This window comes from Styela clava, chromosome 13 (genome assembly GCF_964204865.1).
Source record: "Styela clava chromosome 13, kaStyClav1.hap1.2, whole genome shotgun sequence".
NCBI lineage: Eukaryota > Metazoa > Chordata > Ascidiacea > Stolidobranchia > Styelidae > Styela > Styela clava.
The window spans coordinates 13,078,265-13,091,298 of NC_135262.1; the positions used below are offsets into that span (position 1 = coordinate 13,078,265).

A 13,034-nucleotide genomic window follows, 5' to 3' on the forward strand; every position below is an offset into this window, starting at 1 on the left:
ATTTCATCGCAGAATGAAATTGTCTGGGCCTGATTTGTGAAAATTATGCGCATATTTGTACCCGAAACTGTTTTGTTACTTTACTATTTCAATCATTTGAACGTTCTGCCAGCTAGCCTTAGATGGTGTACAAAATTGCTACCGGTAAGATTATGAAAATATATATTTGAAATATTAACAGAATAAAGGCAATTGCACCAGGATATGGTAAAATGCTACATTAGAAATACAGAATATAATATGAAATAGTGTCAATTTGTAACGGTAAGATAAAAACTGAGAATATGTTTTGCTCATTTAATTAGACTCGTTGTTCATCACTACTACTTCTGCCTCTTTGATATGCAGCTATGAATCTTATTATTTGCTTCAGTTTGATCATTTCGCCAGGGATGCATAGAACATGACATACAGCAATGCGAGTATCACAGAAAAAGCTACCGCAACAAGAACAATGTCCTGCAAGATATAACATATGTCAGTGTTTATTATTTATTTCGACACCTATTGAAACAGAAGAATTTTGATATAGTAGTTTTGTAACTGACAGGAATTGCTTTCAAACAGTGCAAAACAAGTTTATTAGGTGGATAATAACATTTAGTAAACATATTCCATCGTGACAATACATAGAATACGCACAAAAAAACTAAATATGGCACAAATCTAAAAAAATCATCTCTGGAGGTTTTGGTTTTCTGACAAAAATCAAGACAACACAAACTAAACGAAATGCAGATATACCAGGAAGGGGAGCATAACTTAGTATGAAGTTGTGTTGCATATCAACTCATTTTATAAAAGATTTTTTTGTTGTGCAATTTTACTTCGAATGTGGCGTGCAATTTACAAAAAAAGACTGATTCGCTTAAACTATCAAATCGTCTAAGAGCAGTGGGACCAGATTAGGCCTGGACCAAATAGGTTAGAACATTTAGCTCACCGAAAGTGCAGTTGATGACTTTTTAGCTTCAGCTATCGTCTTCATTTCTTTTATCGCACTTTTTGACTTCTTATAATCTTGCTTACCTATATATAAATAAAGCATGGTCAACACCCACCAAATATTTATAACTGCTATTCACATATAAAGCTGTGGCCCTGCTAAATTAGTGTTTGAAATGCTTAATTGGTCAACACCATATGTTTATAAGTGCACCCATAGGAAGATATAATTTTGTATAAAGATGTTTCGTTTTGAAAGCATTGCACTTTCTGACTTTTGAATGCCATAATCAGGATAAAATGTACCGCAGTTACGCAGTGAGGAAAATGACTGTCCAAAGTTAGGGCAGTGAAGGAAAACAGTCAGATGTCACAAAAAAAGATTATTTCAATAGTAAACAGTCCAATTAACCCAAAATTTGCAGGAAATGTAAATTACCGCAACAATGTTTTACCGAGCAATTTTGGACAATAAATGGTCAAGTTATTGATAAAAATATGGTATTTTTGTCCTTAGGTGCTTTTATGGTACGGTACCATACCAACTCCAAAAATGAAGAAAAGAGGTCAGGGGAATAAACTATGTGAAATTTTCACTACGGTCGATTTTTTATGCCAGCTGCTGCGTGATACTGTGTCATATGATCTTTCACTGTTTTACGAGCTCTGGTGCCGGAAGTAAATCTGAATACTCGATCCAACACCGGTATCAATCTATACTACCAGACTACAGTACGGTACCGGTACCGGTACCGGTAGGTAAGATCAATTTATTTCGACTCCATAATCAGCAAAATAAACCGTACCATACTATAAAGCTCACCTATACGCTTTCGGTAATTTTCAACAATTGGTCCTCTTGTCATTGAATCCTTTTTCCCCATGGCTGACAATATATTAGTTAATTCGAAATAAATTGCAAACTGAACTGACTTGTTTTTACACTTCTTGATAGTTGCAAATTTAACGTGGCAATTCTGCAGATGCGATGGATGAGTGGTTACGTTTGTAAACATGCAGGTTTGCGCATGAGGGGAATTTATTAAATTCTTAGTTCATTTGTTGTTCAAAATTACCTCTACGCGAAAAATTTATATTTTGTCGGAAATTGTACAATTTTGTATTTTACTTTCGCGAAATAAAAAGCAATGGACCTTCTCCCGACCTTTCACCCCCGAAAAATTCTTCCTATACTTTACCATTGCCAAATTTTCAGTGCTTATTTTGAGAGAGTGGGTTCGCGAGTTGGCGCCTGTAAATGGTCTTCTCTAAATTTCGCAAGACAAAAGGTAAAACACCGTTAGACCGTGAGACGAGGTCCTGAGAAACGCCTAAAATGAGTTTCGTAGCGTGAAAATAATTCTAAAATATTCCTTATAAATTTAGTAACAAATAATGCCTTGTTCCAACTTCAAAAAGTTGCACGTTTTACGGAAAAGACGCTTTTACTACAAGAAATATGTGCTACGAATCCTACGATCTGTCCTATATTCTCTACATTTCCGGCAATGAACAATGACTTCTGCATGACGTAACAATTAAATTGAATCAGCTGTTAGCGAACCGATGAATCTTAGTTTTAACACTTGCGTTGAGTTGGGTAGCCTTTCCGTAGCCCTGTTTAGTTATTAAACACATGTAGATCCTTACCAAGGTTATGGGCCGTGAGACGAACCCTTGAAAAACGCCCAGAAAATGAGTTTCGCAGCGCACATCTGGTAACTAATTAAATTCTTTAGTTTTGTATGAAAATGAACATACTGAACGCATTACAGCTCGTTCCACAATCCTGATGCGAAATTGAATATAAATTTACTTTATTTATTACAAAAAATCATAAATTTTTATGTACAACTATCCAAAACGTTTTTGAACGAAGTTTTGATAAGGAAAGAATAATACATGCACTAATATGACTTAACCTTAATATTTGGACCTAAAATTTACAAAAATACTCCAGAATAAACTCAATCGTTTGGCATCTCTTTTGTGTCATTAGCTTACTAATATTAGGCTGAAATGATTTTACAGTACCAACTCTAATTAACGAGTTCACATGATCATCGGTTGATCCAATGACATTAAACAACTATCGTTGAGAATGTTTGATTAATTCAAGTAATGCAAAAATATTACGTTTATCATTTAATGAATATATCAGTAAACAAATAAATGACTTACGTTTTGGACCGGTTCTGCACAGTAACATCGTGTCCCTCAAAAACAAAACGACCCGACGAGGGCTACAGAACACAGTCCCATTTGCCAAGATAGTCCATACCTAGGATGCCCATGCGTGACCCTAGATCGGCGACGACAACGGTATGTTCCACAGACCAGCTTTCAATCGTCAGGTTGACATCAAGTGCACCATTAGACACTGGCAGTACGAAGTGGTACTTGAAAAGAATGCAGTTCTGGAATGTCCGAATTTTCCTGCAACGTCGAGTAAACCGCGGTGTCAATGAGCCGCACCAGTCAATGAGGGACACCCGCACCGGTATCAATCAAAAAAAAAACAGGCACGCCAAGTTCAGAATATCTTCCAATATGATCTGACGCCACGTTTCCTCTCAATATTTACTTCAATTTATAATATTTTATTTATTAATTAACAATCTCAACACAAACCAAATACTCCAAACAAAACGACAAGCATACAATAAAGCGATGAGTACCAGGCAGCACAATGCAAGAAAACAGAATATACACAATAAAAACGCTTTGAACAGTACTGATGATAGCTAATTCCCTGACAACAACCAAAAATACAACGCTAAAATAACTGCAATGGCACTGTACTGATACGATAATATCAGCCTACTGTCTAGCCCAGTGTTCTTCAACCTTTTTTATCGAAGTATACCTTTTACAGTTTTTCAAGAACTTTGTATACCTTACAAATACCAATGTTTATTTAAGGCTCAAATAAACAATAAATTTTAAGCACATATTATACTGCAATATCATCATGCAATCTAATAGGCTAGTGACCGCAAGTTATAAATTTGACTGACTGCCTTAGCGTCGACGGGAATAATGTTTGACTACCGGTAAATCAAACAAAGTGCATGCAGCATGGCATCCGAAATCACCAACCCAGACACATGCCCGTATTATCTATATAATTTGTGATGTAACAACGTGCTCACGTCGGTTCTTAGCGTTAATTACATTTTACATTTCATGTGCGCCGCGTTTGCATTGTTGTATCCAATTGAATATTTTATAGGCTGTACACCTTTCGTATACCCTTCATCAGTTGTATACCCAACTTATGTTCTGGTATACACTTGGGTATACCGTATACCCGGTTGAAGAGCACTGGTCTAGCCTATAAACATCCAACAAATCCCCATCCCGCAGTCACAAAACCACAAACAAACATCCCCGATAACCCACCGGAGACCAGAGGCACTCTCACAGACACTCATGACCACAATTCAACCAAAAACCAACACCACTCAGACAACCTCACCCTACCAACCACAGCACACGCTAACAGGCACACCCAGAAAAACAGATCGACAGTGTCACAACGCCCCCAGTGTTTTCAAAGCCAAAACACCAAATAAGGTAACAATATCACTTGACATCATTTACCAAATAAAGCAAGGGTCGTCACATCTTCTTGAAGTTGTCTTTTGCTAGCTTGAGGATTGTCCATAATTAGAGTCGAAACCAATGGTGGAAAATTTTTTTACTACTTTTTGGAAATTCTAGCAAAATTTACTCAATTTTTTCAACATTTTTATTTATCAAAAGGTATAAGCAAGCAAAATACGTTTGAATTACCGTACAGGAAAATGTGCCTTTTGGTGAAAATCTTACAAAAAACTGCAATTCGTTATGAATACTCATGGGCCGCATTGGAGGTCACTGAGGGTCGCGAGTTTGACAGCCTTGGATTGAACCATCCTAATTTTCGATTCTCATGTTAGAATAAGATCTGGAAAGACACGTTGTCATGAAGATATAATTAATATATGAATCGAGAGTTGGCTTATTTTACTTTTCAAAAACTTACAGGCGACGTACAGGCACATGTCCGCAATCGCATTAAGATACTGTAATTAAACAGAATGTGCTAATTGTTTTGAATTGCTGTGCTCTCTTTGTTGTTGGGTTGCCGATATCTATATTTTCAATTTTACGAAAATCGAGAACACCGAGAAGTTTGCGATTCACCGAATTAAGCAAATAGGTCACTCACTGTTCAATAAATATTCAGTCGCAGTACATTTCCCTGAAACACTTTCCCAAAATTTATTTAATCTGTAGGTATGGCATAACTGACTTCAATCAAGTTGACTTTGGGTATAATAAGTTCATACTTCATCATTGTAACCACGTGGGTCTTTTTTCTTCATATTTTATGTGGAATCGATTTTCTAATGGTTGGGAAAAAATATACTATAGCCTACTTGACTTAAAATGTTACTCAGTGGCTCCCAGTGTGAAATCGAATCCAACGTCCTATCCCGTTTGGAACTATAAATTTGAACTCACGTTATACTTTCTTTGGTTTCAATTAGTGCAATATTAGGACGCACATTTCCTACGATCATCGGTGTCATTCGAAATATTGAATCTTATACTGTTTTATTGATCGAACGTAATAAAAATTACTAGAGACTTTTCAACAATAAATTTTATTGTCCCGTCACTGACAAATACATAATTTTTTATGCTACATAAATGTGCGAGTTGTAGCAATAATATTTATAAAATTATCTGGAGACGTCGCTGGCTTTTGTATGTTTCTCTGTGGTGTTCATGGTAATAATCGTTGAACTGCAAGCTTATATTATTCTGACAGATTTTGTCATATGGTAGGTGGAGTCTGATTGGATTAACGGCTGCGATTAAATCTGAAAAAATAAAAGGGATGAATAAGTGATATCATAATATGTGAATTATTGAAATATTATGTAACAGAATTGTTTAAAAATATTGACAAATAACCAAAATTAGTCAAATGCTTGTTACAGACTTTATCTGGTATAGTATTGGTCATCGTCAACCGGCCAGATTGTTCATTTCTCCATTCTTGTGCTTCAAATTTAATTTTTCAATTCAAATTATTTTCTGTTGATTCAATTTTCAGTAATAATGGAACATTTTGCAACTCATTTTGATCATCAGAATCAAATATTTCACTACAGAAATTTTTAAATTGTTTTTCGTGGGAAAATTCATTTATATATATTCGTGTTCGTTTCTGCTTTTGTATATAAACTATCGGTTCTACTTATCTACAGTTTTGTTGTGTAACCTTGCGTCCTACACGTAGCTGACATATTTCTAACATCTGGCAATGTTTCAGATATATAATGAGGAGTTTTGTTTACAGTCCATTTTTAGATAAGCACGATGAGATTTTTCAGAACTCAAATATATGTTAATTATATTAAATGTTGGAGGTACCCAAATCAAAAGGCGATTAGTCAGTAGTAGGCTACATTTGATAAATGACAACAATTTTGGTATATTTTCAAGTATTTGATACTTCCAAATCATCAGGAATGTTTGATCCCTGCATCAGATGTTTTTTCTATTGAGTAGTGGAAGGTTAGGACACTTTGTTCCTTTTGCACCTTTGATACCCATAATCTACACATTTATTTGACATTGTAGAGCTAATGTAGGAGGGGTAAATGTAGTTTTTTTTCAGCAACTCAGAATTTCCCGAGCGACACACATTTTACCACCAAAATACTTTGAATAACGTTTGTCAAGTGTTCAAGTTATAATTCCGGCCAAAGGCGAATTAATTACTTTTTCGAATCTGAATCACTCTGAAGATATTTTTGAATTTAGAAGATACAAAAGTTGGCCCACTGTCGAATTGTGCCCAGGGGAGCATGTCCCACGACAACCCGGTCCATTGTTCAATTTGGCGATCCTCAACAAAAAATCATTTTCATGCTATACAATAAGTGTTGTAGGCTTGCACGTAATTTACGGATTTACGGAATTACGTAATTATTTTGAGTTACGGAAGGGAAGTTACGAATTCCGTAAAGTCGTAATTATTGCATTGAAACGAGCTTTCTTCAAAGCAGTCAATTTCGTCGATTGCGAAAAATGAAAGCTCAACAAGTAGAAGTTAGAGTTCCGGTATTCGCAGCCGTTTTTCTCTCTCTTGTTACGTAGGTGAAGGAGGGCATGACGCGTTGCCATTCACTAACCTATTATCAACTTCTCTGGCATGGTCAATGTAAATTATTAACGTAGTTAAGGGGGAAGAACTGAGTAGGGCCGTTTGACGCCAACACACCTGGTTTTAACTTCTCCCGTAACTTAACCGTAGATAAGGGATAGAATTGCGTTGAGACCGATTGACGCCAACACACCTGGTTTTAACTTCTCCCGTAACTTAACCGTAGATAAGGGATAGAATTGCGTTGAGACCGTTTGACGCCAACACATCTGGTTTTAACTTCTCCCGTAACTTAACCGTAGATAAGGGATAGAATTGCGTTAAGACCGATTGACGCCAACACACCTGGTTTCAACTTCTCTCGCATCTTATCTAGCATGGCCATGGCCAATGTACATAATAACCGTAGATAGGGGGAAGAATTGTGTTACGACCGATGGACGCTAACACGCCCGGTTTCAACTTCTTCGGGTGAAATGACTAATGAACGCAAGAGATCAATCTTTCAAACATGGTCTATCAAACATTTCTATCCATTTTACTTTTATTTATTATTTACTTGTTCCAGTTTTCCGTTACTTATGGTATATATGTTCCGTTTCTGTTTCATTTTATTTTATAGTCACGCGTTTAAATAGTGGGAATTCCCCACCAAGTGTGGATTAGCAATGCTTAACCATTCTTTAATGTTAATATCAACACTTGATATATGAACATGGAATATCATACTGTTTTTGGCTGTTTTATTTCAGACTTGGGGTATAAACAGGAAAATATCCATAACCTTTCAACACGACGATTTTGTGAAATTTAACGAAGAGCTTTCGCGACGAATTGGAACCAAATAAGCCAAAAGAGCGATTGATCACTCGCGCCAATACCTCGCCGTGATAATTAATGTCGCGCTTATCAAATAGCAATATGACGACAAAAGAGAGATTGCGTAATGAACCAACGCAACTTCGTCTTCTCGGCATCGGTAAAGCGATTGAGACGGCAGAGAAACAGCAAAACGACGGATTCCTCGCGGACCGCAAAAAAATTTAACTGCTATCATATATAATCAAATATGAGCCAGTGTGTTTATTCTGTGCGAGATCCATTTTCTATTACAAAATCTTGATGTTCTGTTAACGGTTTTATCGTTATATATCAGTCCGGACTTGGCCTTGCGCATGATGTTTTTCACAATTCCTCTCAATATTTCGGCCATATATGATTAACTGTCTTACCAAATGCGGCAACTTATTTTGATTTATCGTCTACTTGAATACCACCGGCACTCGACCAAACTTGTGTCAATCTTGGCCGATAGGATCGCCGACTTGAGTTAGCAAATAAATGTCGTGAGTGTAAAATAAATGTCACAAAATGCATTGTTTTGCGATATAACTTTTGTATTTTCGGAGAAGGCATATCATATAAGTTCGATATTTAAATTATACTCAAATAAATAATATTGAATCTAAATTTATCGCAAATAATGTTTTAAACATTCAGTCCGCGAAATGATTAAATGTAAAATGAAGCATGGTAATCGGAATATCGTCAATAAGTCGACATCAATAATTATTATTATAAAATGCTAACAAGGCAGTAATGTCGGATAATGCAGAAGACGCTGCAAAAACAAGTCTTCGTCGCGAGGAAATCGCAAGTATAATCAAATGAGTGAATACGCTCGTCGTTGGTTAATAAATTAGAAACCCTTAATTTTTATTCAGTACTAAGGTGGTTTTAAAAAACTATCGTTTCCATAAATAACCGTATACCAGTGTCGGTAATGATAAAATAAAATTGATCGCATAAAAATGGGACGGTTAATTTGCGAAGGTGATAAAGGAAAACCAAAGCTAACACAAAAGATAAAAATCAGAATAAAATTAATTTGAATTCACTCCTTGATATTTGTCTTTAACATCTGCCGATGGCGTGTAGTACTGCCAAGAATATGAAAACCCAACTTCAATGTCCCATTCGGAAAAGAAGTGGATTCAATTGGTTGTTATGATAGGTTTAAATGCGTGGAAAAATATCGCAATTACGGGGTCATTACGTAATTGATTTTGCCGTAATTACGGAATTGATTTTTGTCAATTACGTGCAAGCCTAAAGTGTTGTAATCATTACCTTGTTCTTTTTGGTGAGTTTTCGCTAGCGCTTCCAGCCACATATCTACGAAGCGCATGCCGAGAAAATGATTCATTCTTTCTCGGTAGGCTGTTGTGAATGGAAATAAAAAAAAGTCTGAAAAAGCTATGTTCTAACGTGATTAAGGCTTGTGTTAATTTCACACAGTCGACATGATCAATGCTTTTTACCAACAGCTACTGAGTTGAAATATAGTAATCTCCCATGCTCGGTATATCTTCAAACCCTGAATCCGAAATATTTACCCTACGAGGCCACATAGTCGCTCACCACGACTCAATCTCGCCCGTTAAACGTGCGGTTGACAGCGCGAGCTAATAAAGGTGAAACCTTGCGATGTTATTCTAATTTACTCCCATATAATATTTGTAGTTACCACTTGAACCCTTCAAATTTAGTTTAAAGATTTTAGTGCCTGAAGCTCAATAAACAGGCTAAAGAACATCCCAGACCAAAATAACATTTCTGATAAATAATATTTGCCACATTAACATGGAAAATAAGTTTGCAATTAAAGTTAAATAGGTAAAAACCAGCAATGGAAACTGAAATATACTTTGCTAATGCAGCAATTGTGTCTATTTATTTTAAATATGACGAATAAAAGAAGCATTTTACGTAATTTTTCGGCAAAATAATATGATACGGCGTTTGTATTTTTTGCTAAAAGATCATTAAATGATATTCAAGATTTGAAAAATGTTTACTCACGTTTTGCATGCACAGGGACAACGTTGACAAAATTTACCTCGTACGCGGGGACTACCTGGAAAATATTTTGAAGCCGTCATTATTTTATAATGTTGCCGTTTGTTACATTTTCAAAAGCAAATGCTCTTTTATAGCTTCATTATTCAAATATACAATTTTTGACTTCTTAATTGCGGAAACATTGCTGTTGGAATCAAAAAGTGATATAAACAAAATGTTTGGGGTATCCATGCGCGACATTCAAATATCCCATCACGTGATTTACCTAAATTATTCACGTTAAATTCTCAGTTGCAGCCATCAAAGTTGTATTATCTTGGATGGCATTCAAAATTCATGACATTTTATTTCTAGGTACATATCTACAACAGTTTTACACGCAAAGAGTCTATTAGCTTTTGCAAATCTTAATCAGAATGCTTTTATTCTACTTCAGCAATAAAAAATTGCAGAGAAATTAATAATTTTATCACAGAGGATAAAATCAAGACAAGAATATTTATATATCAATAATCATGACCAATAGAGGAAGTTACAGAGTCGTCGAGTCGACAAACTGTGAAGTAATATTTACTTATCAACTAAAAATATTTCATATTCGCAACTGTAATCTGGTTCCAATAGCTTGAATCAGACTAAACCATACCTATATTATCAAGTCGTATATATATATAGCACGATGTATTGATATTACAAAACATGCACTAAGTCGTATTCACATATACAATATTACTAATAAGCAAAATTGTTGGCGTAAATCGCGGATCTCTTTCGATACAATCTGCTAAATTCATGAGAAGAGTCAGTTTTCAGTCTCTCATATTAACCGACTTCAGGGTTTTTGTCAAAACTTATTATGATTGTTATGTCGTCACTGAGGATCACGACTGCTGATAAACAAATATAACAAATGTTTCATTCGCTTCATTCTCATTATGAATGCAAAAAATATTTTCTAATGTAATTCAAAACATAGTCTTTAAAATGATTGCCAAAACTAAAATATAGAAGTGACTTAAAACTAGTTGTTTCTTACCATTTCCAATTATGGTTGATCTAGCGTCTTTGAACCATGATGTCATATTTAGATGTGCACGAGGTAGTGTAGTTCGATTTTGCACATAGTTCCGCGATTCCTTGTGTGCCCATAATGTTATGTTTCGAAAACCAGACAGTTCCAGTTGACAGTGAACAACGTTGATTAGAGTTACAAAAGTCAAAAATAGCACTGTCACCCCAGTCATTTTCTTTTTTTAGAAACATTTATTTATAATTTAATGTTTTCTAAACAGAATTAGTTGATATATTTTGTATTTTCGTGTCCGGAAAATTCGTCGCAGAAAATATCGCCGTCGCCGCATGAAAAATCGCCGCAAGAGCATTTTACTGTAAAAACAAGTATTTGTGATAAAAACAGTTCGGTTTATAGAGTCAGGGTATGCTGTTAAATGGCGAATCTTTTTCAAATAAAAAGGTACCTCAAAAACCTTACTTTTCACGCGGTGATTTTTCTTATGCGGCGAAATTTCCTGGGCGAGATTTTCTACGGCGAAATTTTCTGCGATGAATTTTCCTAGAACCCTAAATTTTGCCCTGAATAAACCTCGATTCCACAGCTATTAAATGCAAAGCGGAAAACGACAAACGGTTTGAACGAATTTCCACATACTAAATACACGTAACCCTTTTTCTAATTGCTCGATAACAAAAGAAAAAATATTATAGATTTAAAATTATATTTTCGAGACTTGACGCCAATGCAAAGTAAACACTTGTATAAAGTATAACAGCACTAGCCTGGCCGATTGAAAAAAAGAGTTTTGGTGGCAATAAATCGCTTACGTGACCCAACCACAGTAAACAATTCCCATGGTGATAACAGAGTAAGCTAACTATATTCGCTATCGGTCAGATTAGGACAAGAGCGGAAACTCTACAGAGGGCTACCACATTCAAGTGTTCACACAAAATGAATATACGAAGTCCCTTACGGAGAAAGTACATTAAATACAGCTTATATGTGGGATATCGTAAACATTATTTAAACTACCGTCCACATTGAGTGAGGGAAACACAACTAAATGAACCAGCATATCCACTTGAGCTCCAACCTACATCTCTCGCACGAAGTAATCAGTAATGTGGATCTCTTGCGTTCTGTTAGGCATCACCAAGTGTCCATCCACCTAATCGAGGAACAGTACCCTTCAAAGCAAACCATATCCGAGATAGGCGTAAGTTTTGTCACAAAATTTTCAATCATACGATTTCTACAAGCGGGATCAGTACTACGCACCACAAAAAATTTATTCCCATTGGTTTATTTCATGGAAGTGACCATGAATATGTAAGTTTAAATACATTTGCCGTAACATTTTTCCAGTGCGAAACTGATTTATCTGTAAGCTTAGACAGATTTTAATCGAATTGGTTATTTAATCTCCGGATTTGCAAATGTAAACACATTTTCGATCATGGTACTTTCCACAATGTGAATGCGATAGCAAGCAATAAATTGCGTCTCCCTTCGTTTCCGCGGTATATAATTACCATGAAAATGAAAATAACACAAATAGAATACTGAATGAACAAAATCTCAAATTTAGACGCCCACGAGTCTGAGAAAAATAGAACCGTCTCACTACAAGTTTATTGAACCTTGGGAATCGAATGAAAATCGCTTTTTAATCACTAGTCGGTGGTTCTTGACCTTTTATGGTCCATAGCCCCCATCCCCCATCCGAAGAATTCAAAAACGCGAAAACGAGGTAATGTTTACGCCTGAAAATCTGTCTGCGTGAGAAAAGTGTCCGAGCGGATGCGAAAAGGGGCATTGTTACGTCACTTTTTGCATTTTGCTGATTAGCCAATGTCACGAAGTAAACGAGGAAGTCGGTGCTCGGAGAAACATCCATTGAAAAGACATGCAAACCAGCGATGCGTAACGGCTTTCTATTTAGGCTTCTCTGATTTCGCAAGACAAAATATAGAACACCGTGGATAGGATAGGATTTACATATTTAACCACGGCCTCTCGTCCGGTTACCATTCCGAGTTGGGTATG

The 13,034-nt window shown here is 35.9% G+C and overlaps 2 protein-coding genes across 3 annotated transcripts; both read right to left on the bottom strand.

Annotated features, from left to right (window-relative positions):
* Nucleotides 1-145: 145 nt before the first annotated feature.
* On the bottom strand, nt 146-2,125 carry LOC120333772 (triple QxxK/R motif-containing protein-like). Its single transcript, XM_039401136.2, has 3 exons — nt 1,769-2,125; nt 944-1,029; nt 146-459 (listed from the first exon to the last, which is right to left on the bottom strand). The coding sequence occupies exons 1-3, from the start codon at nt 1,959-1,961 to the stop codon at nt 379-381; spliced, it is 360 nt and encodes a 119-aa protein (XP_039257070.2). The 5' UTR covers nt 1,962-2,125; the 3' UTR covers nt 146-378.
* A 3,425-nt stretch (nt 2,126-5,550) lies between these two features.
* On the bottom strand, nt 5,551-11,249 carry LOC120333808 (uncharacterized). Of its 2 annotated transcripts, XM_078119247.1 has the most exons (4): nt 11,007-11,249; nt 9,971-10,025; nt 9,239-9,328; nt 5,551-5,816 (listed from the first exon to the last, which is right to left on the bottom strand). In XM_078119247.1, the coding sequence occupies exons 1-4, from the start codon at nt 11,212-11,214 to the stop codon at nt 5,798-5,800; spliced, it is 372 nt and encodes a 123-aa protein (XP_077975373.1). In that variant the 5' UTR covers nt 11,215-11,249; the 3' UTR covers nt 5,551-5,797. The 2 variants fall into 2 exon arrangements, with proteins under 2 accessions (XP_077975373.1, XP_077975372.1); XM_078119246.1 differs by lacking the exon at nt 9,971-10,025.
* Between the last annotated feature and the right edge of the window lie 1,785 nt (nt 11,250-13,034).